The sequence below is a fragment of the Xenia sp. Carnegie-2017 genome, unplaced genomic scaffold (assembly GCF_021976095.1).
Source record: "Xenia sp. Carnegie-2017 unplaced genomic scaffold, XeniaSp_v1 HiC_scaffold_22, whole genome shotgun sequence".
NCBI lineage: Eukaryota > Metazoa > Cnidaria > Anthozoa > Malacalcyonacea > Xeniidae > Xenia > Xenia sp. Carnegie-2017.
The window spans coordinates 7,697,724-7,724,359 of record NW_025813485.1 but is presented as its reverse complement, the minus strand read 5'-3'; the positions used below and the strand labels follow the sequence as shown (position 1 = coordinate 7,724,359).

At 39.8% G+C, this 26,636-nt stretch overlaps 1 protein-coding gene across 2 annotated transcripts in view; it reads left to right on the top strand.

Annotated features, from left to right (window-relative positions):
* The window catches only part of LOC124447567 (fat-like cadherin-related tumor suppressor homolog), a 37,050-nt gene extending 10,451 nt beyond the window's left edge, over positions 1-26,599 (top strand). For both annotated transcript variants that reach the window (XM_046998540.1, XM_046998541.1), the window contains exons 2-17: positions 3,384-7,843; positions 8,782-9,311; positions 9,797-9,997; positions 10,863-11,195; positions 12,065-12,912; positions 13,954-14,306; positions 14,383-14,813; positions 15,647-16,261; positions 17,190-18,188; positions 18,384-18,822; positions 19,546-21,404; positions 21,882-22,125; positions 22,719-22,871; positions 23,873-24,024; positions 24,116-24,377; positions 24,503-26,599. In XM_046998540.1, the coding sequence (XP_046854496.1) occupies positions 3,412-7,843; positions 8,782-9,311; positions 9,797-9,997; positions 10,863-11,195; positions 12,065-12,912; positions 13,954-14,306; positions 14,383-14,813; positions 15,647-16,261; positions 17,190-18,188; positions 18,384-18,822; positions 19,546-21,404; positions 21,882-22,125; positions 22,719-22,871; positions 23,873-24,024; positions 24,116-24,377; positions 24,503-25,722 (13,071 nt within the window). In that variant the 5' untranslated portion in view covers positions 3,384-3,411 and the 3' untranslated portion in view covers positions 25,723-26,599. The remainder of the gene's footprint in view (positions 1-3,383; positions 7,844-8,781; positions 9,312-9,796; positions 9,998-10,862; positions 11,196-12,064; positions 12,913-13,953; positions 14,307-14,382; positions 14,814-15,646; positions 16,262-17,189; positions 18,189-18,383; positions 18,823-19,545; positions 21,405-21,881; positions 22,126-22,718; positions 22,872-23,872; positions 24,025-24,115; positions 24,378-24,502) is intronic.
* Positions 26,600-26,636: the final 37 nt, after the last annotated feature.

Sequence of the window (26,636 nt, the reverse complement as noted above, 5' to 3'; positions counted from 1 at the left end):
CAAGCCTCATTGCAACATACCAACACGTGCTTGTTTCGCACAACTACATTTTCTTGGTACTGACGACTGAAAATGTCCCCAAATGTCTGTGGAAACACTCAAAGATGAACATTTATGACTTACCAAAATACATAAAGGCGCACATTTTTTCCTATTTAATTTTCCTTCGTGTTTTACTACTAACCGCAGTGTTTTTAGCAATGTACTTATGTTATCATGGCTAATGGAAAGTCTTGGGACTATAAAGCAAACAGAGTTTTTTGTGGGAATTCAAAAGTATATGTACTTTCCTAAGCATAATTTCACCTTGTTTTTGGAATTAGACGCGTGATGAAGTCTTTCTTTCAATAGGCTTCCTGTTGTGCAGATTACTTGAGCAAAATTACTATGCACATAATAGATTTCCTGCTTTTTAAACTGAGTATTGTACGATTTTGTAAAGCCAGTATACGATGATTTATCGACCATTCACCTTTCAATGATATTAAGTGCATAAACAAGTATTGCTTGTATGTTGAAACGGTGCTGAAAGAGCAGTATTTATGAAGAAATGACGTTCATCCTACTTTGTGAAAGCAAATATATAATAAATAATGTCATAAGTACGTATGTGGGCGCTGGTCAAGTTGCTCACAACGAAGTATTTTGCAGCTGCGCACTGTATAAAAGCTATGTAATATTTTTGAATAGATGTATTGTCAGTTCTTGGACAATGCACTTAGGTTCTCAGACAAATTCGCATTCAAGAACTTTCAGGCATGTGCATTAATTCTGACTGTGATGCATTTCTCCCTAGCAACTCTTGCTTCAATTTGTAAATGTCAATGAAGAAATATGTTTACGCTGGAGCGTTTGAACACGCTATTGGAGCACGCTATTGTTATTGTTTTGCTCCATCTGAGGAGCGTTATGAACACTTGCGAGCGTTTAAACAATTAGACGTAGAAATTTTTAGACTGCCTATCACTCCACTCAAGTCGTTAATAAATCGTTGGAGTCAGTAGGGGTCCCTTCTTGGTTGCAGCTAAACGACCAGTTGTTATATTTTATAGGAAAATGGTACAACTATGCAGCGAATTAAGAATTTCGCTTGACTGGCTAGACGTATTGTCACTAATATCATATAGGTGTGAAATATAACTTTAAATTTGCAACAGGTTTTAAGTTGTTGATTGAAAGCTGTTCTGTAAAGCCAATTGTCGCAGACTCCCTAAAAAACTTTGTCTTTTTTTTGGAGAGCGCTTAGATATTCTTGCTGCACGCAACAAGAGGCATAGACAATTTAGTAATCCAGCATAATTTCTGGCAAAGAGGAACTTGTTGAGTCTGTTAAAAACGTTTCGAATGCTAAAAAGCCTGTTTTTTTGGGCTTGCTGCTTGCAGCTTGTCGTTGTTTTCTCGTCAAAAGATATTTGGCGTATTTATCCACCATATGATTTCCTCATTTTAACTCCCTGCCTTGTTTGACAGAGGTTAGACCGTTGCCATTTCTTTTGTATTATAAATATATGTGCGAAATCGATATATGTCAGTGGTATTTCGTACATTAGGAAATGTGACTGAGGTGTGTGGAATAGTATATAGAAATTGGTCCAGAAACTGATAGAAGAGGGAGAAAATTTGATCTGAGTAAAATTGTGGGCTTTTGTTTTCTATCAAATAAAGCCACCACTAAAGTCGGTCCCCGAGAACTTAAAACTGCCCCTCCCCATTTTTTTCTGGATTTAGGTTTGCTCTATTCAGAAAAAATTGGGTAACTTGTACGAACCTAGAGCTTGAATAAGATTTGATACAGCTGACCTTGGACGCAGTCATGGTTGGTATAACACGGCAAAAGGTAGACGGTCGCAGAATAAGTGTTTTTTGTGGGTTGCAGCTGCGCACTGTAGCTATGAAGTCTATGTAATATTTTTGAATAGATGTATTGTCAGTTCTTGGACAATGCACTTAGGTTCTCAGACAAATTCGCATTCAAGAACTTTCAGGCATGTGCATTAGTTCTGACTGTGATGCATTTTTCTTTTGCAACTCTTGTATTGCTTCAATTTGTAAATGACAATGAAGAAATATGTTTACTTAGGAGCACGCTATTTTTAATGGTTCGCTCCATCTGAGGAGCGTTATGAACACTTGCGAGCGTTTAAACAATTAGACGTAGAAATTTTTAGACTGCTTGTCACGCCACTCAAGTCATTATATATAAATCGATGAAGTCAGTAGGGGTCCCTTCTTGGTTGCAGCTAAACGACCAGTTGTTATATTTTATAGGAAAATGGTACAACTATGCAGTGAATTAGAAATTTAGCTAGACTTGTTAGACCTAATTGTCACTTGCTAATATCATATAGGTGTGAAATATAACTTTAAATGTGCAACAGGTTTTAATGTTGTTGATTGAAATCTGCACTGTGAAGCCAACTGTCGCAGACTACCTAGAAAACTTTGTCTTTTTTAAAGAAAAGCGCTTATTAGATATTCTTGCTGCACGCAACAAGAGGCATAGACAATCTAGTAATCCGGCATTGTTTCTGCCAAAGGTGTACTTGTTGAGTCTGTTAAAAACGTTTTGGATGCTGGAAATCCTGGTTTTTTTGAGCTTGCTGTTCGCAGCTTATCGTTGTTTTGTCGGAAAAGTCATTTGGCGTATTTATCCACCATGCGATTTACTCATTTTAACGCCTTTCATTGACAAAGAGGTCAGACCCTTGTCATTTCTTTTATACGATAAATAAATGTGCGAAATCGACATATATGTCAGTGGATATTTCGTAGTTACATTAGGAAGGGGGGCTGGGCTGTGTGGAATAGTACATAGAAATTGGTCCAGAAACTGATAGAAGAGGGGGAAAATTCTCTCTGAGTAAAATGTTTTTGCTTTTGTTTTCCATGGAATAAAGCCACTACAAAAGTCGGTCTCTGAGAAAAACTCCCTTTCCCCATTTTTTTCTGGATTTTGGTTTGCTCTATTCAGAAAAAAATGGGTAATAAAAAACAGCGCAAGTGTTTTTTGTGTTTTTTTTTTGTTTTTCGCTTTTTACGGTACATTCATTTTTCGCGCTCAAGTTATAATTTATGCGTAGACGATTTTTAGTTAAATTAATTTTGTCTCGCGTGCTCCTGAGCAGCAGCGGATGTAAACAACTTGTTATTTTGCAGTTTCTTGCTCTTTTTCAGTAAGACCTGTCGCTTTTAATAACACAATGTTTGTTCTTCGTCTGTAGGATTGATCCTTTGTATTATGAATGTCACTATTGACGTTGCGGCATTATAGCCGTGTTATTTTGTGTAAATGATTGTTCACATCAAGTCAACTCAGCGACATGCAGTGAGTGCAATATGTCAATTTGCTGGTGATTTATTGAAAGATGTTTCTTTTATTACAGAATATTCTCGGTGAAACACGTTAAAAGAATGACTTGGGAATTCTTGAGTCTACTATGTTTCGTTATTTTGAGAGGAAATCGTGGTGAGAATACTGGATATTATGGACTTTACGAAAGCCCGATGTCCCTGTTTGAGATGCAGGGAGCTACTCAAGTAAACACGTTCACTCGCTTGGGTTTTTACCGAGCAATTTTGAGCGAATTCTCCTTGGTCACCAGTTATGTCAAATCACCTGTTAAAATGGGAATGTATGTTTCGGACAAGAACAAAAGGTTTTCTACCTTCGAGTATGCAATAGCCAGCTCACTAGACTCTTCTCTGCCATTGGGGTCGCGTGGCGGCGTAAATTGTTCTGGAGATGATTTGTTCGAAGTCCAAGGGAAACTTTACGGTAACTTTTTCGAGATGAAAATCATAAATAAGCAGCCCTTTGACGAGAAACGATGCGAGTCGTATATTTTGAATGTTGAAGCGAAGCTGGACGAAAGAACAGTCGATAAAACGAAAGTTTTTATTCATACACCACTGCCTGCAAATTTCGACGCACGTTTTAACGTAACCAGGATGTCTGCAGTCATTCCCAGCGACTTACCACTCTTTCAGCCGATCATACAACTTCGTAGCCGAGATCTCAGCGACGTTGGAAAAGTACATTTCTTGCTTAAAAATAAGTCACCATATTTTCTTCTGAACCCTGCAAATGGTGTTTTGATGTTGAAACTGCCTTTGCCTGTTGACAATAACCAATTTCACCTGGTGGCATTAATGAATAAGATGAGTGCAAAAACGAATGAGCAGACCTCCAAAGAGGAAAGATGTAAGATTACCATTAAGGTGAGACGTGTAAATGAGCATTCACCTACCATTCACATTCAAGCTGTGCATTCACCACAAGTTAGTGGCAATATGATATTACTTGGAGAAATTGTGGTGAATGACCGCGATCATGGTAAGAATGGGAAAATTGACTATTGCAAAATCACATCTGGCAATGAAACTGGGAAATTTTATCTGAAGCGAATATCGCCAAATGCTGGTCACTTTAAATTGTATGTCACAAACTCTGTTGATTGCCTGAATTGCCCAAGCCATGTCACTTTTCAAGCAGCAGATAAAGGCGATCACCCCAAGACAGCAGTAAAAAAACACTCCTTTGTCCTAGGTCAAGCATTCGGCAGAAATGATTGTTCTTTGATTAGAAATCAAGTTGTTGATGTCACTGAAATACTACCTGTTGGCTACAGCATTATTGATTTGCAGTCAATCGGTTCAAATGCCAATGTATCTTGTTCTGCTGTGGTGGGAGATAAGTTTGCACTTGAAAACTGTAGAATAACATTAGCTAGTCCCTTAAATGCCTTGATAGCATCTAGCTATGTCATGCTTATTTCCTACAAAATCAGTTGTGGGTCAATTGTTCGAGCTGGATTGACTACAATACATGTGAATGTAATTGATTTCAACAATCATATGCCTGTCTTCCTTACAAAAACTAACTACATAGAAATTCCAGAAGGTATGGCTGTCAATTCTGAGATTTATAAAGTACATGCTCAGGATGGGGACATTGGGGAAAATGGACGGCTAATCTATTGGTTTACTAAGGATTCAAATCAATTTGCCATAAATTCAACCACAGGTGTTATTTCTATCAAGAAAGTCCTTGATCTTGACTTAGGAGAACCCTGGCTAGTCTATCTTGTTGTGAGAGCTGCTGATAATGGATTGCCGTTTCGTCGAGAAGCAGAAATTGTTATTACTGTCAAGATAAAGGCACGAAATGACAATCTCCCTGTTATCAAGCAAGACTCTTGTCATATCAAACTTCCCGTCCATGCTTCAGTTGGCATGGCTGTCTTGCGACTTCAAGCTGTCGATATCGATCTTTACACAGGTAGTAAAATATCATTCTCCCTGGTATCAGGCAATGATCAGGGGTTTTTCTCGATCGATGCTGACACGGGTTATCTGACTCTCTCCAAACAACTCCCAAATGATCATAGAACGCTTACTCTCCAAGTATCAGCTTCTGATGGTAGCAGAAAATCCAGGAACAATGCCATTTTGAAGATAAAAGTTGAAAGTGATCTTAACACAATGAATGCTTCATGTGTCATATCAGATGCATATTTAAGAGCACTGAAGTTGAAGCCAAAGAAAGCCCCTTTGCCTGCTGTCAAGCCGCTGACAAGCAGCAGAACGTACACAAACGTTTATGCGCCAGAATTTGCCAGCAAAACTTTGTATGTAACAGTATCTACAAATGTAAACGTCGGTGCTGTGCTGGCAGTTCTTAAAGCGGACGATAAAGATGTTGGTTATGAAGGATTGTTGACGTACTACATGGTTGAAGTTAATCGTTATTTTTCACTTGATCCTATGACTGGTGAACTCAAAGTTGTAGAAATACCCGATTGGAGATTTTTTGATAAGTACGAGCTAAATGTATCCGCCTGGGACTCTGGAAAACCGCGAAAAGTTGCATTTCAAAATGTTGTTGTCCGTTTAAACGATGCTGTTGGTAGGCCTCCAAAATTTACCGAGGAATTTTACAATGTTTCTGTGTACGAAAATTCACCTGGCGGGTCGGTCATTGTAAATTTGATTCGAAAAGAGAATATGGGTGGCAGAAGGTTTACTCATAAGCTTGTGAACGATTACGATAAGCTTTTTTCCCTCGGTGTTCGCAATGGAGGTTTGAATTTAGTTGCTAACAAACGATTAGATTATGAGTTTAAGCAAGTGTTTGAATTACACGTCCTAGCGTTGGGACCGTTTTCTGAAAACATATCGGTTGCCCACTGTATCGTACTCGTGAATGTCAAAGATATCAATGACAATCGTCCAACTGTTTACAACAAGGATCAAAAAATCGTGATCATGAGAGATCTGCCGCCAGGAAGTGCCATAACTCAAGTTGCTGCTGACGATGTGGACTCTGGCGACAATGGACGACTGAAATTTTCATTAACGAACACAAGTTTTGACTCAAGGCTTTTCTCAATTGATGCAAACAGCGGCCTGATCAAACTTCATAGGTCCTTGCACGATGTTTCACAAGATTCTTTTGATCTTTCTGTTTTGGTGAGTGATTGTGGCACGCCATCGTTAAACGTGTCCGCGTATCTCGACATCGTCGTAATGTCAAGGGCGAATATGCAAAATCTTCGATTATCAAACAGTCGAAGTGGGATTGAAATGTATTCCGTACTCGAAAACCTTCAAGCCGGAGCGCAAATATTAGAACTGAGAGATAGTCGATACATTTTCTCTATTGTTGATGGCACAGATCCGAGCAAATTCAAACTTGTCTCTGGTTTCATCGTGACCACCGAACCGTTGGATCGTGAGATTGTCGCATATTATTGGTTGAGCGTTATGGCTACCGTTAAAAAATCTGGACATTTTAGTCACATGCGAGACATTCTCGTGAAGATTGAAGACAAAAATGACAATGCCCCGGTCTTTTTTCCTCCGCTTTACGAAAGTAGGGTACCTGAGAACACGAAGCCGAACGAACTAGTCGCCGCACTCTCGGCAAAGGATGCCGATTCCGATGACAACGGGAAGGTTTCGTATAAAATACTCCGAGGTAACGAAAACGGACATTTTAGTATAAATGCTTCAACGGGGGTCATACAAACCACCGCTATCGCATTAGATTATGAGGATAAGAAAACATTTTTCCTTCGCATTCAAGCAAGTGATGGTGGCAAGCAGCCGTTGACAAGCGAAGCGACCGTTAGAGTTTACGTTCTCGACGAGAACGACAACCCGCCGATCTTTCAACCCAACCTTGACGTGCAATATTCAGTTACGTTTGGACATAATGTTCCAGCAAACACGCTACTTGGTCAAATACTTGCCACTGATTTGGATTCGAAAAAAAATGGACGGGTGACTTTTACCATTCTTGATGGAAATACCGGTGGAATGTTGAGACTTGACGCAAAATCCGGCGAGCTGTTTAACAACGCTCCTCTCAGTGATCTGGATATTTTCCGTTTGCAAATAGAAGCTAAAGATGGCGGCGATGTGGCGCTAACCTCGACGTTGATTGTAAATGTATTTTTACAGCAGCTATTTTCACTTGCACCCAATACGCCCAAATTTCTTCATAAGGTAAAGGAAGTGCAGATTTCAGAAAGTGCGAAAGTCGGTCATCAAATTGCTTTGCAAACTACTACAAGTGACCATTCCACATCTTATTTCATATGCAAAGGCAACGAAAGGCAAAGATTTAGGGTTTTGGAAAAAAAGTTGCAACTCATTGCCGCCGTCGATTCTCCTTCGTACAAGTTGGTCGTGTGCGCATATGATGGGTCAAATATAGTTAACTATACCCTGAATATCAAAGTTAAGGATGTAAATAATCATTATCCCGAACCGCAAGTCATTGAGAAGATTGCCAACGTTCCAGAAAGTGCCATTGCTGGAACAAAAGTTACCGAGGTTTCTGGTGAGTAATTTAACGAACATAGTTTTCCATCGCGTGGGGAAAGGGGAGGGCGAGATAATGGGACTTATACTGATCAGCAACATTTGTATTAGATTACATTTGAAAAGTGGCGAACTCTTTGTTATAACTTTTATCCGGTAACTCCTAAAGACATTTGCCTTAGCACACTGTTATTCTATTTTAAGTTTTATACGGAATTTATAAAAGACAGTTTACTTCTTACGGAGGATAAAAATCCTGTTTCATGTCTTTGCGAAAACAGCAATGTAGGCGGATAGCAATTGTTGCAAGTTTTGAAAACAGCCAATTTTAGTTTCATTTTTAAAATATTGCAGAAAAATTAGGTCGCTAATTTGATGCCTAGGGCGAAGTCGTAATTGATGGTTGAAACAGTAAACTGCTATCTACAGCCATTTGTAACATACATTTTGCTTTTTTTTTGTGTAGTTTTTTCCTCGTAGCAAAACGTGTCGTTCTGTTGGACAATTTATTGTTCACACGACAACATGTTCATGCAATAAGACAGATTTTGCCTTTGTTTGTGTAGTTTTTCCCTCTCAGCAGAACATGTCGTTCGACTGGACAATTTAATGTTCACGCCTTTCTAGCTTTAGAAAACTTGATCGGAAGACACGCTTTAATTCTAAATTCAATCCAATTATATTCGATAAGCGAATATTGAAGAGTAAGGTCCGCTTCAAACGTCGAATGCATTAAAGTCAAAAGGAAATGAAATGAAATTTCTCATTATCTTTTGTTTTAAATCTATTGGGCTAACGTAAAGTTGGACTTTTCAAACGGAACTAATGTGCAGACAAGCCGTGCAAGTCGTAGACAGTTACCAATTCTGATGTTCTTGTCTGCTTCATGTTTCGTTAAATCTTTTGTTATTTACGTTTGGATGCGTTGCATTAAAATTTTTGTTTCTCCTTTTTTAGCTTCTGACCTTGATTACGGTGTCAACGCTCAACTGAAATATTTCTTCAAGTCTGCTTTTCGGACCGAGTCCCTCGGTTTATTTTCAATTGACGAACATTCCGGGGAAATATTTGTAAAAGGAGAACTAGACTACGAACATGTCAAAACGCACGTATTGATCGTGGGTATCAAAGATAGCTCGCTTATCCCGCTCGAAAGCACAATGTATGTTGTGGTCGATGTGGACGATGTAAACGAGTGGAAACCAGCATTTTTGAAATCTTCTTACGAGGTTTCCATTCAAGACACCATACCACGTGGTAGTGACGTCATAAAAGTCATTGCCCAGGATAAAGATCAGGGCCTAAATGGTGTGCTGAAGTATTGCATAACCTCCGGTAATGTTGACTATGCGTTCTTCATTCGCCCGCAGAGTGGTGTCATCCAAACAAACAAAGTGCTATCTTCTTCGGACATTACCGAGTACAAGTTGACAGTCGAGGCTCGGGACCATGGCACCTTTGGTCTTTCCTCCAGTGTTAATATAACGGTGAGTAGCTGGGGGATATTGATAAGAAGAACAACCCGCCTTTTATTTCTAGTGTTTAAAAGTTTTTTTACACCGAATGAAATTGAGGTTTTTGCTATCGTCCTTTCTTCTGTCAGAAATACGGTGATCCAATCATGTTGGGTTTTGTGTGAACCCAAAATTTGAAAATTCATTGAAAATCGTAGCCACAAATGTGCCAGGCGGAAAGCAAATTTTCAGCACTTGTAATAAATTCATTACGAAAAAGGAAAAAGTGTTGTATAATTTATATATATCAAATAGTTAAATATGAACATTAGATCGTAATTATATACCATGGTGTCGCAAAATTTCTTACGTTAAAGACAAACATTATCAATGAAAAAAGCTTTTCTACATTTTTATTCTTTTCGTAATGCATTTTCTATTTTGCCAGCGCATTCACATAAAAAATTTTCTTATTGATTTGAATCTATATTCCAATCATACTTGCGTTTCTCGTGCAGGTGCGTGTTCAGCGTAGTAGTCTCGAATCCAATTTTCGTAAGACGTTGTACTCAGCGTCCGTGTATGAAAACGAGGCCGTGGGCACTTACGTGACGACGGTGAATTTCAATGGATGGATGGTAATGTACTCATTTGTCAACGAGAGCGAGTGCGCCGACAGCTTCCTCATTAATGTGTTTACCGGAGTCATCACGACCAAGGTATTTAGGAAGATGTCTTTGTTTACATGACGTCAGCTTTGGCATTTCAAATAAGGGTGGGTGCTAAGGGATGCCAATTTCTCTACAAAATACTTATATACCAAACAATTCAGCAAAAGCAACTGTTACGAGCGTTTGATGGAGCACGATTTGAAAAATCTCCCAATCGTGATAAAATAATATTAGAACTGAAGTAAAAAACGCGAAATTTAATTATATAATCTGGAGCATAATCATCGAGAATCATCTCTGCTCGATTGTGTAGCTGTTGCATGCAGTTCAACAAATTGTGTTGTTTATTATGCTATTATGCTATTAGATTATGAATTTTGAATAGCTGGCATTGACAATAATGACTTGGACTATGCTTGGTACCTTAGTTGCGAAGACCTGCCGAAAATCTTTGGAAATTCTTTGTTTATACAGCTCATAGACACGTAAATATTTGCATAACTCTAGTAACAAGTTTGTGTGACCACTGTTCGTCATCGTACACCGACTTTAAGCACTAGAGTTTACTTTCGTAGAATCACAATTAGTTCTGTAAATTTATGTCGAATTGCAATGACGTGAGATGATTCCTGAAAACTTTTACATTGAATTTGGGAGAAGAGATTACATTTTGGTACTTTGAGGTGTAGATTACGCTGAAGTTTTGTTTTTAAAGACTGCACGACGTAATTCTTATCTGATCTATACAGATTCTGTGTTTTCTGGTGTGTAATGTAAATACTTCTAGGTGGGTGTTCACCCCCCTGCTGCATACATAATTTTAACATTGATTTTGTGATAGATTCAACTCTAAATGAATTAACTAGATGAAATGGCCATTACGAACCACGACTCATCGTTTACTCTTTTCCAGAAAATAATTGATGCTGAAAAGTACTCCCTTTGTGCTCTCACAGTGAAGGCTGAAGATTGCAGCGGAGTGATAAAGAAAACCAGGGTTGTCGTCAAAATAGAAGACAGGAACGATAACTTTCCCGTTGTATCTAGTCACGGCTATGTGGGATACATCGATGAAAACTCTCCCGAGGACTCTGTGGTTTTAAATACAGATGCAAACGGTCCATTGGTTATTTCAGGGCACGATGCTGACGTACACGGTTCTCAATTGGTGTACGCGATCGCTGATTCGTCCATGGAGAGTTATTTTAAAATCGACATGCACACTGGCGAGATTCGCACTGCTAAGGTAAGGTGAAACTTGATCGTCTTCGGGAGTGCAATAGGGAGCTTCATATTTGACTACGAGTACGACTACCGCCACGTGATATGACCGCGAGGGATCTGGGTTCTATAAACAAGTTGTCGTACTCGTAGTGAAGAAAATTATTGTTAAGATGATGACTATGAGTACGAAGAAGTTTTTCATATACTAAATTTGGGGGAAAAGAGCTTTGGAGCAAGTAATGTAAACACTTGATGGGGCTGAATAATATTTATGAAAAATTCTGTTTGTCCTTGTTTTGTTTATTGCCAGACTTCACTCTTTCATTAAATTTTATTGCATAAAATCGGTGATATTATTTATCCACAAAGAACAATGACGGGAAGGGCAGAATGAACGGCAATAAATATACGCAGGGACTAGCAAAAAGATAGAAAACGTTTCTCTCAGAAGCACGTAAACATAAACAATTTCACAATATGGCAACACAGCTACAAAAAGCTGAAATGTTAACATTTCTGTTTTGCGAAGGCTTAATAAATATGTTTATTAACTCAATGTGGGCATTAAAAAAGCTTTAAAAATCAATGACTTTCTTAACTCATAGTGTACACTACACGATTTTTTTAAAATCACGTACTCAATGTATTAAATACTCGTATAAATCACGTACTAAAAAAATCACGTAGCTCGCGCGCAATCACGTAGCGCTTGTTGTACTCATAGTCAAATCTGAAACTCTCTAATGAATCACTCGCGATGGCAGAAATGTCAAAGAGCTTCATGTGTCATTTGTTATGTATAAATTTTATTTCGGTGGCTAATTTGTTCATTCCTGACTTCACAACATTCTGTGATAGTTTAGGTGATATGTAGACTGTATTGTCCTTCAGGTTCCGATTGACTATGAAACAAGACATTTGTATCGACTTGTCATTCAAGTTAGTGATCAAGGTAAGCCATCATTATCCGTCATCACTACTGCTGTGATCCATGTGGGAAATATCAACGACAACAAGCCGAGCTTCGCATCCAGCTCTTTGAAAGCCAACGTTTACCTTCCTGTGTACAAGGATGTGCGTGTCACAACGCTAGTCGCCACAGATCGGGACAACCTGACAAAACTCGAATTTTCCATAACGAAACAAGACATTCCAGGTCTTTTACGCGTCGTAAGATCCACAGGCAAGGTGCTTGTCGACAAGCCTTTGCAGGTGCGCGTCGGTTGGTACAATGCGGATGTCCTCGTGAGCGATGGAACCTACTCAACGACTGGTAAACTCCGCGTGATATTCAAATCTATAACGCCGACAGATCTAAGGTTCTCGCGGCCTATTTACCAATCTCACATCCTCGAGAATACATCGCGAATACAGACCGTTTTAGTGCCCTTCGTCCGTGGATACAGTGTTGGAGAACGCCTTCGGTTCAGCTTAACAAATCTTGACGATGTTTTCACCATACAAGAAAATACTGGGGCTGTCAAAACAAGAGGTAATGTTGTTCTTGATCGAGAATCTACGGATTCCTATCGACTTGTGGTTATCGTTCGCGATGAGCGAAACCCACCGAGGGTTGCCAGGTGCTTGGTTAGTGTAACTGTGGACGATGTGAACGATTGCCGACCTGCCTTTCCTCCTTCGCCCTTATTTTTTGTCGTGTCAAAACGCTCCGAAGCTGGCTCGAAAGTTGCAACCATTGCTGCTGACGACTGCGATGCTGGACGAAATGCTGATGTTAGGTACGTGTTAATGTAGCTAGCTATAACCGATCAATTTTGTTCGTGAAACTTAAAGTGTTGATGATAAGAACGTTTTTTGCTATTTAAACATTACTTTCTTTGGAAAAAAAACAACTTTTAACTGGCAGCATGTTGAGTTGACTTTCTAAAACAGTTTTTGCACATTTTTTTATTTTTGTGATATCGACGTTTTTCACTTGTCCAATTTCAATCTGTGACGTCACATTTCGATATTTCAAACATCTTTCCCTCGCGTGGCGGGTTGACATTATGCCGGGCATAATTTCGTGCCATTAACAGTTCATAACGGTACATATTCCAAAAGTTCAAGTTCTCACGATGTAAGTTGATGTCTGTATTAAACTGGACACTTTATAATCCCAATATCTCGAGACTTTTTCGAAAAATGTATGATCACTTTACATGTTCTTATCGACAAAAATAGAATTTACATAGTAAAAGTTTCGATTCGTAAGCACTTCAAGTAGATGTAGCTATATAAGTTGTGGCGTCCGTACAAAGAAAGGTCTGGCCTTCACTGCAACGGAATCAGTCGTATACATCATTCTTTGCCTGAAGGAAAGTACTACCGTAAATGCTCGCTTATTTAATTTTCCCGATTTGAATGCGGTGCGTATGCAGGAGCGGCGCTTGTTAAAAATTTTTGTTGCCCCAAGAAAATAACGAGTAGGCAAAATCTATTTTCATTGTATAATATTCTACAAATTGATGAAAATAATGTCACATAGGCGCAGAGCAAGGTTATCGTAAACTTTAATGTTCAATAACTCTATATTTCTTCAGAGCTGTGCAATATATTTACTCGTATGCGGCACTGAACCGGGAACGGTGCTAAATAACGTTTCTAGATTCTGACTGCGGCGCTTAAGTGGGGGCGGCGCTAAAACGAGCATTTATGGTAGTCAGTATAAAGAATGAAAATATTTTGCGTCAAAATGCGTTGTTCGTGCATATTCGGTATTTTGTGACAGTGCGGCGTTGTGTTATCGTAAGATCTAAAATCAATTCCAATCCTTGCAGGTATAAAATTAAGAAGGACGATAGCAAAATGTTTGGTATTGATCAAGAGACAGGTGCATTGAGTGTACTCGGTCAGCTGACTGGTCTTCCTTCGCCTTCAAAGTTTACATTGATCATTGAGGCAAGGGACCTGGGTAAGATTTCTTTGAGTTCCGAAGCAGAAGTGTCTATGCATATCGAATCGAGCGATGCCTGTATATTCGAGAAGCCATTTTATCGCGTGGAATTACCGGAAAATGCCCGAGTCGACGTGATTTTCAAACAACTGCACGCAAGATGTCCGAAGGGAAAACCCATTTTCAGCATCGTTTCCGGCAACAATTTCACGCAATTTGAATGCGACATAAATTCTGGTAAGCGCTCGATTTTTCGTGTGTATAAGAAGCCGCTCCAGTCTAATGTAAAATTACGAACGTGTGTTTTTCACAGGTGAGCTATCGCTGCTTTCACATTTGGATTACGAAGTCGTTACTCGCTACACGTTGTCTGTGCGTGCACAAGATTCAAAAACCGGTGCTTCGAGCATCACCACAGTCGACGTACTTGTAAAAGACATCAACGACAATCCGCCTGTGCTGAAATCGTCATCGTACTATGTGAAGGTCGAAGAGAATTCTCCACCGGGGACGCAACTCCTGCGAGTTTTGTCCACTGACAAAGATTCTGGCGAGAATGCTAGGCATTTCTTCGAAATCGAACGGGATACGTGCGTGACGCCTGGGTCATTTGCCATAGATCAGATCAACGGTACAGTGACGGTTACAAGAGCGCTGGACTATGAAACGCAGAAACGTTGCAATATTGAAGTGCGAGTAACCGATGGTGGTGTTCCAGCGCTTCACGCTATGACTTCGATCACGGTATGATGCTGTCTGTTTCTCGTTGTAATTCTGTGTTTCTTTTTTAAAAAATCCATTCTTTCATCCATCGTTCCGGCTGATGCGCAACAAATTCTGAATGACGACTCGAGGTTTTGCCCAAATGGAGGCGTTTAATTTTTCCATTCAAATATTTAGAAAATTTCTTGGAAAATGTTTTGAGCAAAAATCCCTCTTCTTAATTCCATTTGAGGTTCCGCTTCAGTGAATAACTTTTGTAACGTGTTGCTGAGCTGCATCAATTAATGGACTTTCTATCTGCTTATTCTTACAAGAAACACTAACGGAATGTTTTTGCACGATATAATAAACACCAGACGAAAAGAAAGTTTGCCCCCTTGATAAATTATTATAATTATTATCCCAGCTATCCAGTCTTTCGAAGCCCAAATGCGATTTCTCTGTTTTGATACAATAGTCTGGACCATTTTAATTTGCTTTAAACGATGACGGTTACCAACGAATAAAGCTGCTGAATAATAAGTAAAAAAGATGCTACTAAGTACATTTTATTGCTAATTTTGAAAACGCGTATTATTGAATTCAAAGGTGACACGTCCTTTTTTCAATGCACAAGTTTCTTCATTCTTTACACAGCAGTTATCTGATTTGTGCTATAGTAAATTATTCTAGATTCGCTCGTTTAGAAGAGCTCGTAAGAACATATGTTGGGGGTAACGTTCTTTTTGTGTGGCGCTTAGTTTTATATGAGACGTTTTTGTGAAATCAAAAAAATTTCTTTCTACCCTTATCCTGGATTTCTTTCAGCATTGTCTAACATATAATTTTGCGTCTATTTCATGTCATCCTGGCAGGTCCTTATAAAAGATGTGAACGACAACCCCCCGGCATTTCAAAGACCTCGTTATCATGCCACAGTGATGGAAAATGGGGGACCGAGTCATTTCATCACTCAGGTCGTTGCAAAGGATCCAGACGAGAGTGACTTTGGAAAACTCACCTATGGTACAGTGCCTGGTTACGGCAGTACCTATTTTACAATCGACCCTCGTTCCGGCGTCGTGACCCTCTCGAAAGTACTCGGTATTCAACTCGGGAAAGTATACATGCTGAACATTATTGTGGACGACGGTATCCACACTGCATTCACCAAGCTCGATGTCGTTGTTGGACAGTCGAATAATCATCCACCAATGTTTCAAAAGGACGTTTATGAAGCCTACATCACGGAGAACTACCCTGCCGATAGTTATGTTGTCATGGTGACAGCAACCGACGAGGACTCGGGAAAGTTCGGGGAAGTGACTTACGCAATTGATAGCCCCGGGTTGATAAAGGATTTCCATATCGACTCCACTACTGGGATCATTAGCACACTGAAACCGTTTGATCGTGAGTTAGAAAGCTCAGTTATCATACCTGTGCGTGCAAGCGATGCTGGTGGCGAGACAACAATATGCACTGTAAAGGTACGAAATATACATTTATAATTGGAAATGAACGAGCCTGGCCCATAACCCATAAGCGTCTTGCGACCTAAGCATAAATATAAGTACATGATTGTCAAAAGTCTCCTTTTTATATGCTTTATGTATGCTTGTGTTTGTGTTTTTTGCTATAATGAAGACATATTTTGCTGCGAGTGAAGACCGGGCTTTAATCTTTAAAATATTACGTCGCTACTTTATCGTTACCTTTAAAAAAGTTGAAATTTTCTCATACTAATTACTGCGCAGTTGATCAAAGCATTCTTCAGTGGCATTATAAGGTTTTTGATTGATTATGATCAGTGCTTTACCTTAGCTTAAAACCAAAATAGTTTGAGACATCCTGTGTTTGCACGTGTAAGGTACAGGGGCGAATCAATGGTCTTTCGACAGGAGGGGTGCAGATTTTCCAAGGCGGGTGCATCGTTATCCTAGCTAAAGTTGCTAGGGCCTCGGGTTATTGTGGATTTCTAAGTTTACGGACGAGTGAACCTTGTGTAAGAAAGAGTTATTGCCTTTTTAAAAAAATGTATATGTTTTCGTTAATGAATGTGCATTTAGCAATTTTTTTCAATTTTAATATTTCGAGGAAAATGTGCATGGTATACCTCAAATGCAAATGGCGGTTGTATAAATTTGAATGATGGTTGTAATTGCCTTTGAAATGAGAAGTTCTATCTTTACTTAGTCTTATTGCACAATTTCATAGCCTCCAATACTGTTATAGTAATCGTCTACAGCACGTAGTACCATTTTACAATTTTTCTTGAAGGGTACTAGAGATTTATTTTTTTTGGGGGTGGAGCGTACCCCCTGCAACACCCTCCCCCAGGAAATCCGCCCCTGATGAAGTAATAGTGATTAAAACATTTCCTTCTATTGGCTGATACGTTTTCATTTCTATTTTCAGGTTATTATCAATGATGAAAACGACAATCAGCCCAGATTTTTGATGCCCTCTTATACTGCCGTAATCTCCTCGAAGAACACGTCGGTTGGTGAAAATCTGATTAAAGTCAACGCGGTTGATCCTGATGAAGGTGACAATGGTGCTCTGTCGTACGCTTTGTTCGGTCAACGATCTCCTCATGTCTTTGTTATAAACGAAACTACAGGCGTTATTTCGTTTAAGAGAAAGCCTTTGGAATCCGTCTACGATTTCTATGTTCGCGCACAAGACAACGGTTATGTGCCACTTAAAAGTTATGCTCCCGTCCGCGTCTACATACAAACGATTCAGTTCAAATTCCAACATTCACGTTATTCGTTCATCCTTCCCGAAAGTTTCCTTGGTCCTGTTCCTTTCACTTTTTCTCTGTGCGATGAGAAAGGAAAACCTGTGAATTCAAATGTTCAGTTCTCCATGTTAACCGGTCGTAGTGATGATACCAATGGAAACGCTACGTTTGATGTTGACTCAAAAGGAAATCTTGTGGTCGCTCGACCATTGGATTTCGAAAAAGTTCAAAAGTATGATCTTACCGTCAGAGCTAATCGATCTAAGATTACCGCGTTTGCCATCGCTCAAATCCACATTCAAGATGTCAATGACAACAGGCCTGAATTTGAGTCAGATATTTACAAAGTCAGTGTACCGGAGGATGCCATCATTGGACGCAATCTAGTTCAAGTTCGAGCCCATGACAAGGACAGTGGAGAGAATGCAATCATCTCTTATCATCTATTATCCAAATCAACTGCATCATCTGATGTTTTTGCGGTCGAGTCGAGCACGGGTTGGTTATTCGTCAACGGGAGTCTGGATCGCGAAAAAGTCGCGTCGTATGTTATCAAAATCATCGCTCAGGATCATGGTCGCAATATATCATTGAATAGTACAGCCACTGTCCGTGTTAACGTGGACGATGTGAATGATTCTCCACCAGTTTTCTCTCATATGTTGTACCAGGTACACAATACGTTTTTATTTTTTGTGAAAAGTATTGTTACTATGTATAGAGCCATTGGCATGAGGACTGTACTATCCTAGCGCTCACGCTATTCAACATGGAAAAGGGCATTATGTTTTTTTTCTCCGGCAACTTTCATCAATGTTAGTTGTGTTGTAGAAAGGTTAATTTTGTATTGGTTGTATTTTAACCAGGTTTCGGTAAGAGAAGATCTTCCCGTTTACTCGACTGTTCTCATTCTAAACACGACGGATTCCGATATCTCTCCAGAGGTCGCGTATTATATCGTGAGTGGGAATGTGCAAAACGTATTCGGTGTTCATCAATCATCGGGGAAGCTTTTCCTCGCCTCGAAACTCGATAGAGAAACGTATCAAAGTTATCGACTCAATATCACAGCTTTTGACGGAGCGTATACAGCTTCCGCCTTTGTCGATGTGGAAGTAACTGACGTAAACGATAACAGACCTGTTTGCGAACAGTCTTTTTTACGCATCAATGTTTTCGAAGACGAACAAGTCGGATCCAAATTGGTGACGATCAACGCAAGTGATGTCGATGATGACAGCAACAACGGAATCATGTTTTGGGGACACAGTTATTTTGACGTGTTTACAATCGAGAAGAATAATGGTTTGTTGTTTTACATTTGTTGACGGAGATGTTCGTGTTCTGAAACAGTGTACGCATACTTGACTTGGCGCAGCTTTCGTGTTTTAGAACACGATATACGCATACCAGACTTGGAGCAATGTTCGTGTTTTAGGACGCGATATACGTATACTTGACTGGGTGCAGTGTTCGTGTTTTAGAACACGATATACGTATATTTGACTGGGTGCAGTGTTCGTGTTTTAGAACACGATATACGTGTACTTGACTGTATGCTATGTTCGTGTTTTAGAATACGATATCTTGACTGGGGGCAATGTTCGTGTTTTAGAACACGATATATGTGTACTTAACTTGCAGTGTTTGTGATTTTGAGCCTTAATGCATGTGTACTAGATTAAGTTGTATCTCCAACTGTATGCCCAATGGTGTGCCCAACTGATAAAGATTTACAGTAAAAATCCGAACTTTTTCTATTCGTTTGTCTTTGGCATGTATTTAGCATAAATCGTGACTTAAAACGACGAGCAGTATCAGTTTGCTCTCATGACAATGTTTTGTATGTCAAACTTGTACGTCAATGTTTTGTATGTCAAACTCAGTGCCGGGTTTGATGAATTAAAGAAGGTTAATATTATTCACGTGATTATTACACAAATTTCACCATACAATTATCTTATTGCAACGCCAAACAACAGTTTCATTTGTCATTCTTTTGTGACAATATTTTCTTTTTGTTTTAAGGCACTGTCATTTTGAAAAAAGCATTGGATCGCGAACAGCAGTCAACGTACAACCTTCTTGTCTCAGCTTCAGATGGTGAGAACTCGTGTTACACTAATCTTACCATAGATATACTCGATGTCAACGATTCACCGCCGAAGTTCACGAAGTCCCGCTTCCTGGCGTCTATTCCCGTTGATGCTCGACAAAAATCGTTCGTGCTTCGTGTCGAGGCTAAGGATGACGATATCGGCGAGAACCGTAAAATAGAATACGACTTTGTCAACTCATCAACTGCCGAGCTCTTCACCATGGAGCGTGAAACTGGTGTCATATCGCTCAAGACTCGTGTACTCAAACGGGATGAAGAGAAATTTGTTTTTGATGTTATAGCTAGAGATGGCGGCTCACCGACTCTCTCGTCAATTGCGAGTGTGGAAATAAGTGTGTCGACCATAACAAACTGTCCGTTCCTAAAAGACGTGTACAAAAAAGACATATCCGAACATGTGAAAACACCTTTCGTGGTTGATACAGTAGCGGTTACTTGTGGTGGTGGTGATTTCTCAGTGATTTATAAAATAGCTGGAGAATCCGGCAAGAAGTATTTTGAAGTAGATATGCATACCGGTCTGCTTAGGTTGGTCAAGGATCTAGATTACGAGATGGCGCGGACGCACCTTTTTACGATAGAGGCTTTCATGATGAAACCTTCCGGGAAAACAATACTGATAAATTCCGTCGCGGTTGATGTCAAAGTGCTCGATTACAATGACAACAAGCCCGTGTTTGACCGGCCTTTTTACGTGGGATTTGTGAACGAAGGAAGTAAGAATGGCACTTTTGTGATCCAGCTTACGGCAAAAGATAACGACAGTTTCAGTGTGCTTCGCTTTAGCATCATAAATTCATCACCGGATTCGCATTCGTTCGTTTTAGATTCACTGAACGGAATTGTTTACGTACAAAACCAACTGGACTACGAAATTGTTAGAAAGTATGAGCTCGTTGTTCGTGTCGAGGATAACGGCGTACCCTCGCTTCAGTCTGACATTCGATTGACAGTGAACGTGAATGATCTGAATGACAATCCACCGGTCGTTGAAAAAGAGCTGAAACTGCTGTTTCGAATGGACTCTCCAGTTGGCCAACGGGTTTTGCAGCTTAGGCCAACTGATGCAGATGGACCTTCAAACTCGGAACCGTTTACATTCAGCATAGTTTCAGGTGATAATGATGCCTATTGGTTGAATTCGTCCTCGGGAGAATTGCTTGTTCGAAAACCGCTGACTTGGCAAAATGTTACGTACAACATGACGTTACAGACGGTGGACAACGGTTCACCTGCTCTCTCTGCATTAACGCACGTTGAAATAACCGTGGTAAAAATGACTACTGAACCCCCTGATGTGTTGCCTGTCACGGTGTATGTCAATAGGCTTGCCATCGATGTCCCGGAGGGTGTTGTCGGTCAAATTGTGCTACGAAACAAAGACAGAAGGATTGTACGATTTGCACTACTTGAAAACGACGGATTATTTTCCATGGGCTCAAAAGACGGCCACATCAAAATGGCGCCTGCGGTGAAGGCAGGAATTTATTCGATGAAGGTCTTTGTTTTTGATGGAACATTTAACATCACCGTTCCTTTAACTATCTTGGTTAAAGAAATAACAAGCGATGTGATCAGCAACAGCGTCACGATTCGAATAACCGGAATGACTCTCGATGTTTTTGTGTCAAAATCCCTCTCGTCCTTGATGAATGCATTGGCAAGCATCACGTCGTCTTCTCTCGAGGAAATCTATTTGTGGAGTATCCAAACTGTTTCTCGCAACAAGCTCGACGTTGTGTTTGCCGTCAAGAAACATGGCCGCATGGTATGTGTGAGAAATGTTGAGAAAAATTCCAACGTTTGATTTTTTAACACGCGCAACTCTATACGAGATTGTAAAGTTTTGAAACGCGAATTATTGTGTATATTGTTGAATGCGTTCTCCTTTCTCGTCAACCGTCCTTAAATAACCAGGAATAATTCACAAAAACATAACCCTCATCCTTTGGGAAGACTTAGCCTCGGTGTTACGATACTCCCAGTGTCCTGCTTGCTTAGGTACAAAGATCTGTTATGCGAGGCTTGCATCCAAATTTTATCCATAATGCATACATTTTCAACTCATTGGTTAGAGCACTACTTCGACTATGCTTAGGTTGGACGATTCATTCCTGTGGTCCTATGCTATGTTATATATCATTCATAGACTTGACCTTGTACCCTTGAAAAGTGTGTTAACCCACATGGTGTGGATACACTTGTGCCTTTAGTCAGTCGCGATGTCATTTTTTTTACTTTTCAGGAGTTCTTTAGTCCCGAAAACCTTTATGAAACTTTAGAAAGGAAGCTGGAAATGTTTCAGAAGTTGTCCAACATTGCCGTATCATCCGTTGGCTTGTTCCCCTGTGATTGTCCGGCTGGCAAGGAATGTCAAAACGTTTTAAGTCTGGTGGACGAGTGGAGTTCTCTTAATGAAGATAGCGTCATATTCATATCTTATCGAAGCCAACAGAACAGAAAATGTGTTTGTCCAAAAGGCATTTCCGGTAAGTGGAAATGAAGCTCTGTGTGCTCGCATCGATGTGAGTGACCCAGACTCAAACATACATTCAGTTGCTATGGTTGTGACAAATCTGAACAATTTTTATCCAATTTTAATGGGCTTGATTCGTGAAATTCATTAAAAACCAGCGTACATTTAAATGCATCCTATGTTTATCCTATGTTTAAATGCACGTAGACTTAAACTTGATGATGCACTTCCAAACCATGATGCACTACGCTCTTTTATTTATGTTTGTATGTTTACTTTCTGAGCCTGTGTCACGCGGATTGCCGGGAAACGTCATGTAGTTTTCCTGAAAATTCACTTAGCACAAGTTAATCCACTAGCAATTGGCCTTCTTGCCTTTGGCAAAGAAGCCTTGTTTAGTAATAAGTTTTTGAAATTTCTTTAGAATAATGTTTTGACTGCCTTGACTGCATAATGAATAAACACTACGAGAATTTTGCGGCGTCAAACAATTACAAAAGCCGCCATTTTCTCGGCAAAAAAAATGGCAAACAAATTTGCACGTAATGCATCTTAATTCACACATATTCTGACACAAGTTTCACGTGTAGTTTATTTCTTCAACAGAAGCGGAATGCAGTCACGTGCCTTCGTCTGAGTGCCTTAACAATCCTTGCAAGCCAGGTTTCCAGTGCATTGATCGTCCCACCGGATATCAGTGCGTTTGCCCTCGTGGGAAACATTGTCAATACGGTTGCCTTGGGAACAATTGTCATACTCGTAAGTTTCTAATTGTTTTTCTTATCGTCGTGAGTAAGGTGATGTTTTGATAGTTAAACCGGCATTTGCATCTGTATTAGGTACAAACCTATCAAAAGCACTCTTGTTGTGTGCTTTAAATCTGTGGTTTACCATGACAAACACAAAACTTGTACGAAGAAAGCCATCTTGAAGTGAAAATGTGCCACTACTTTTAAACTTGGAATAAACTTGTTGATACGGTTCAAATTTTCAAGTGTTTATGCACACAAAACACGTAATGTAATCACCAGTCCCAGTCCCCCCTTCAAACTCAAGGTTGCAGAATAATGAAGTCACTCCTCTTATCTATTTTCTCTAAATTTTACACTATGTTTGAAGTGTATAATGCCGTTTTGAGGTAAATAATTGTGAATAGTTTCATTTTTGATGATAAAACTGCGAACTGGGCAGATTTCGAAGTATTAAAGTTCCTATATCAGGTTTAGGGAAGTAGCTTGTTTAGATAGTTAAATCGATTTTAAAAACATTTGCAATATATTTGATGTGTCGAAAATTTTATCTTCGTAGGGTTTTTGAGACTAGAAGTAGGCGACTTCGCGCCAGAAATGACGCAAAAAGGAGAAAACGTAGTTTTAATTTTTAAACGTTTTGTTTTGACGTATTCGCTCAAATAATGTCCTCAACTACTCACCTATGCGGCATTTTAAATTTTTTTTGTCACTTCTGGCCCGAAGTCATCTACGTCGTCTATGCCATAAAAGTCCATGAAAATGTAATTTTTGTGCCATCAAATGCATTACAAATGTTTTTGAAATCGATTTTACTATCTAAAGGAACAATTTCCCTGACTCTGGGTTAGGCACTTTAAACAAACGTTCTTCTTTTCGCAATTAACTGTCTGAAACGTTCGCCATATGCTATTCTCCCCCTTAAACGAAGTAAAGTGATTTGAACTTTTGCACAAATATTCCCGTTTGCTCACACTTACACTAAAAAGGCCTTTTGTTTTTACTGTTTAGATGCTGTGTCCTTCAACGGGTACAGTTACATTCGCTACAATTTCCGTGACGAGACGACAAAAATATCCTCGTTTTCCGTGTCGCTGCGAACAACCAAGTCTTTCGGTACCATTTTCTCGGCGAAAGGAGCGCGAGATTTTTTCCATCTCGAGGTGGATAGCAATCGTTTTTGCTCATTTTTCTGTTTGAGAATTTTTAGGCTGGTGAAATTCGCGCAAATTCAAAATATTTTTGTGTCTATAGATTTTTCAAGGTAAGATCCGTGCAAGGTTCGATTACGGAAGTGGCGAGGGCATTTGCTTGATTCGCGATGTGAAGGTGAACGATGGAAAATGGCACGAAATAGAAATGAAACGGAAAGAACGGACCGTTCGTCTCATTTTAGATTCAGGCAGGGTTCAGGCCGAGGCTGTTGCTACGGGTTCGATGAGTTTCTTGAATGTTCATATGGATAACATCATTGTTGGCGGGAAGTTACCTCGCAGGTCCGTAAGGAGTTTTGCGGGTGAGTATTTCGCACTGATATTGTTGTTTTAATCGACTCAGTCAATGCTGCGAAAAGCTTCGGGATTTGTTTTGTAATCTCACGACAGCCGACGGACATAGATCAACTTGTGTTTGTTTTTCCAGGAAACTCCGATGGCTTCTCAGGTTGCATGGAAAGCCCTCGGCTTAATGGCAATGCGTTACCGCTGACCGGTAGCAACGCCGACGTATCAACATCGACCAAAGGTATTTCTCACAACTGCTCTGTGGACGTCTGCAATTCATTTTTGTGCCGTAACGGAGGCGTATGCAAGGTTTTGGACAATAAAGCAGTGTGCAATTGCAAATCTGGTTTCACTTCGAACGATTGTGCTGACGATATAGACGAATGCTTGTCTTCTCCATGCATGAACAACGGCAAATGCGTGAACACATTAGGATCCTTCCATTGTACATGCAACGATAGTGACTTTGCGGGAGAACTGTGTGAAACGCGTGTAAGTGCGGTCACACACCCGGGCTCTTTAGGCACGAAAGAATTTGTGTACATCGGTGCAACCGCATCTTTTTTGTTTATTATGGTGATAATAATTTGCTTGAGCTGTCGATGTTATAACAAGCGCCAAAAGAAGACCATGGCCGCCAAACTGAAATGTAAAAATGAAAAACTGATTGTGCATGCCACGGAAGAGGATACAATGCTTCCCCCTCCACCACCCCCACGTCGCGGTGACGTAGACGAACCCACTCCTCTTTTGGTAAGCCGTGCACCGTCGTGGGACTACGCAGATTTATCCGAAATGGGGCCTATCTGCCTGAAAATAATGTCGCGCTCAGATCCGTATTGCGACCATTCTGGTGAGTACACGGGTGTCCCCAAGGTACCTCAAAGACCACGACATACGAGTGAAAGCGATGGCGTCCCAGATATTCCGAAGAAACCAGGACAGTATCGTTATTCGAGGAGTTCGTCCCAGAATTCATTCCCGAGCCACGAAGATGTATCAGAATTTCGTGCTAAAGATTTGGAGATGATCCGGCTGGGGAGAAAGGACATTGAGAAACTTATTAGCAGTACGACAAGTTTTATGGAAGATAATTTAGAAACGAAGCGTGCCTCGAGAGCGTACGATGTTCGGGAAAACTGCAGATCTCCGACCGCTGACACGCACGAGCCGTTTCACACGGGGCATCTGGAGACATACGATGACAAGAAGGTGGGTTATTTTATTCCAGATGTTGATATGAGAGATTCCGTGAGCAGTTCTAGCGGAAACCACGACGAAAGAACGGCCACGCTGGAAAAAGAACGAAACCCGACGAACTCGGATACCAAAATGCTTTGTCAAGAGTCGACAATTTAGAGATGTTTGTTTAAAGTGATTTTTGCTTATAAAGACGTACATGTTGTTGAGTTTTTGAAATAAATGCCCTTTTCCAAGCAATGAGATGCAAGTAAAACGATTTAGCATTTCAAAGCAAACAGGCGAGTAGTTACGTAGCTGTGTTTAGCATGTGTACATTGCATGTTTTAATTCATTTCTAAGTTTTACGTCTTTGATTTCAAAGGACTCTTCTCAGAGACGTCGACATGCACCTTATTGAAAGTCGCCATTCTCTTTCACTTCAGACCAAAATATTTGCAATGTGGTGCCTATGGGGGTTTGTTCCAACTGTTTCGAAAGATGTACTTGATTTTTACTCTCGAACTTTCCAAAATAGATTATGAATGTTCAGATGGTTAAAATTTTTAAATTAAATGAAAAACGTAACTTGATTTCTCTCCATTAAGAAACAACCCCATCCAGGTTGACACGCTGCCACATTCTTATCGCCGCTTTTAAACGTTAGCTGGAAAAGGGCATTTTCTATTAGTTCCTATGTGAACGAATTATGTAAATATTCTTTCAATATTAGACTTTGAGTTAGTTGCTTGTACCGCGATTTTAGCGCGTGTTTTTATTAAGGATGAAATGTATAACATATATAACACACTTTTATAAACACTGACGTTTTATAACTTTAGTTAACAGTTTTATATGTATTTATGATTTGTATTAACTATTTATTGTGTTTTTCAAATGTTGTCTGGGACATTCAGCTCACTGGTCTTAGACCCTATTTGCATGGAATTAGAATGACTCTAATGAAAGTAGGTTTAGTAGTTATGCATGATCTGGAGAGATAGTGTGCGTAATAAGGAATTGATAAATTAAAATTTATTATTGGTTATGTAAAAAACAATAGAGAGCTCAATGTAACAATTGAACAATGAGTT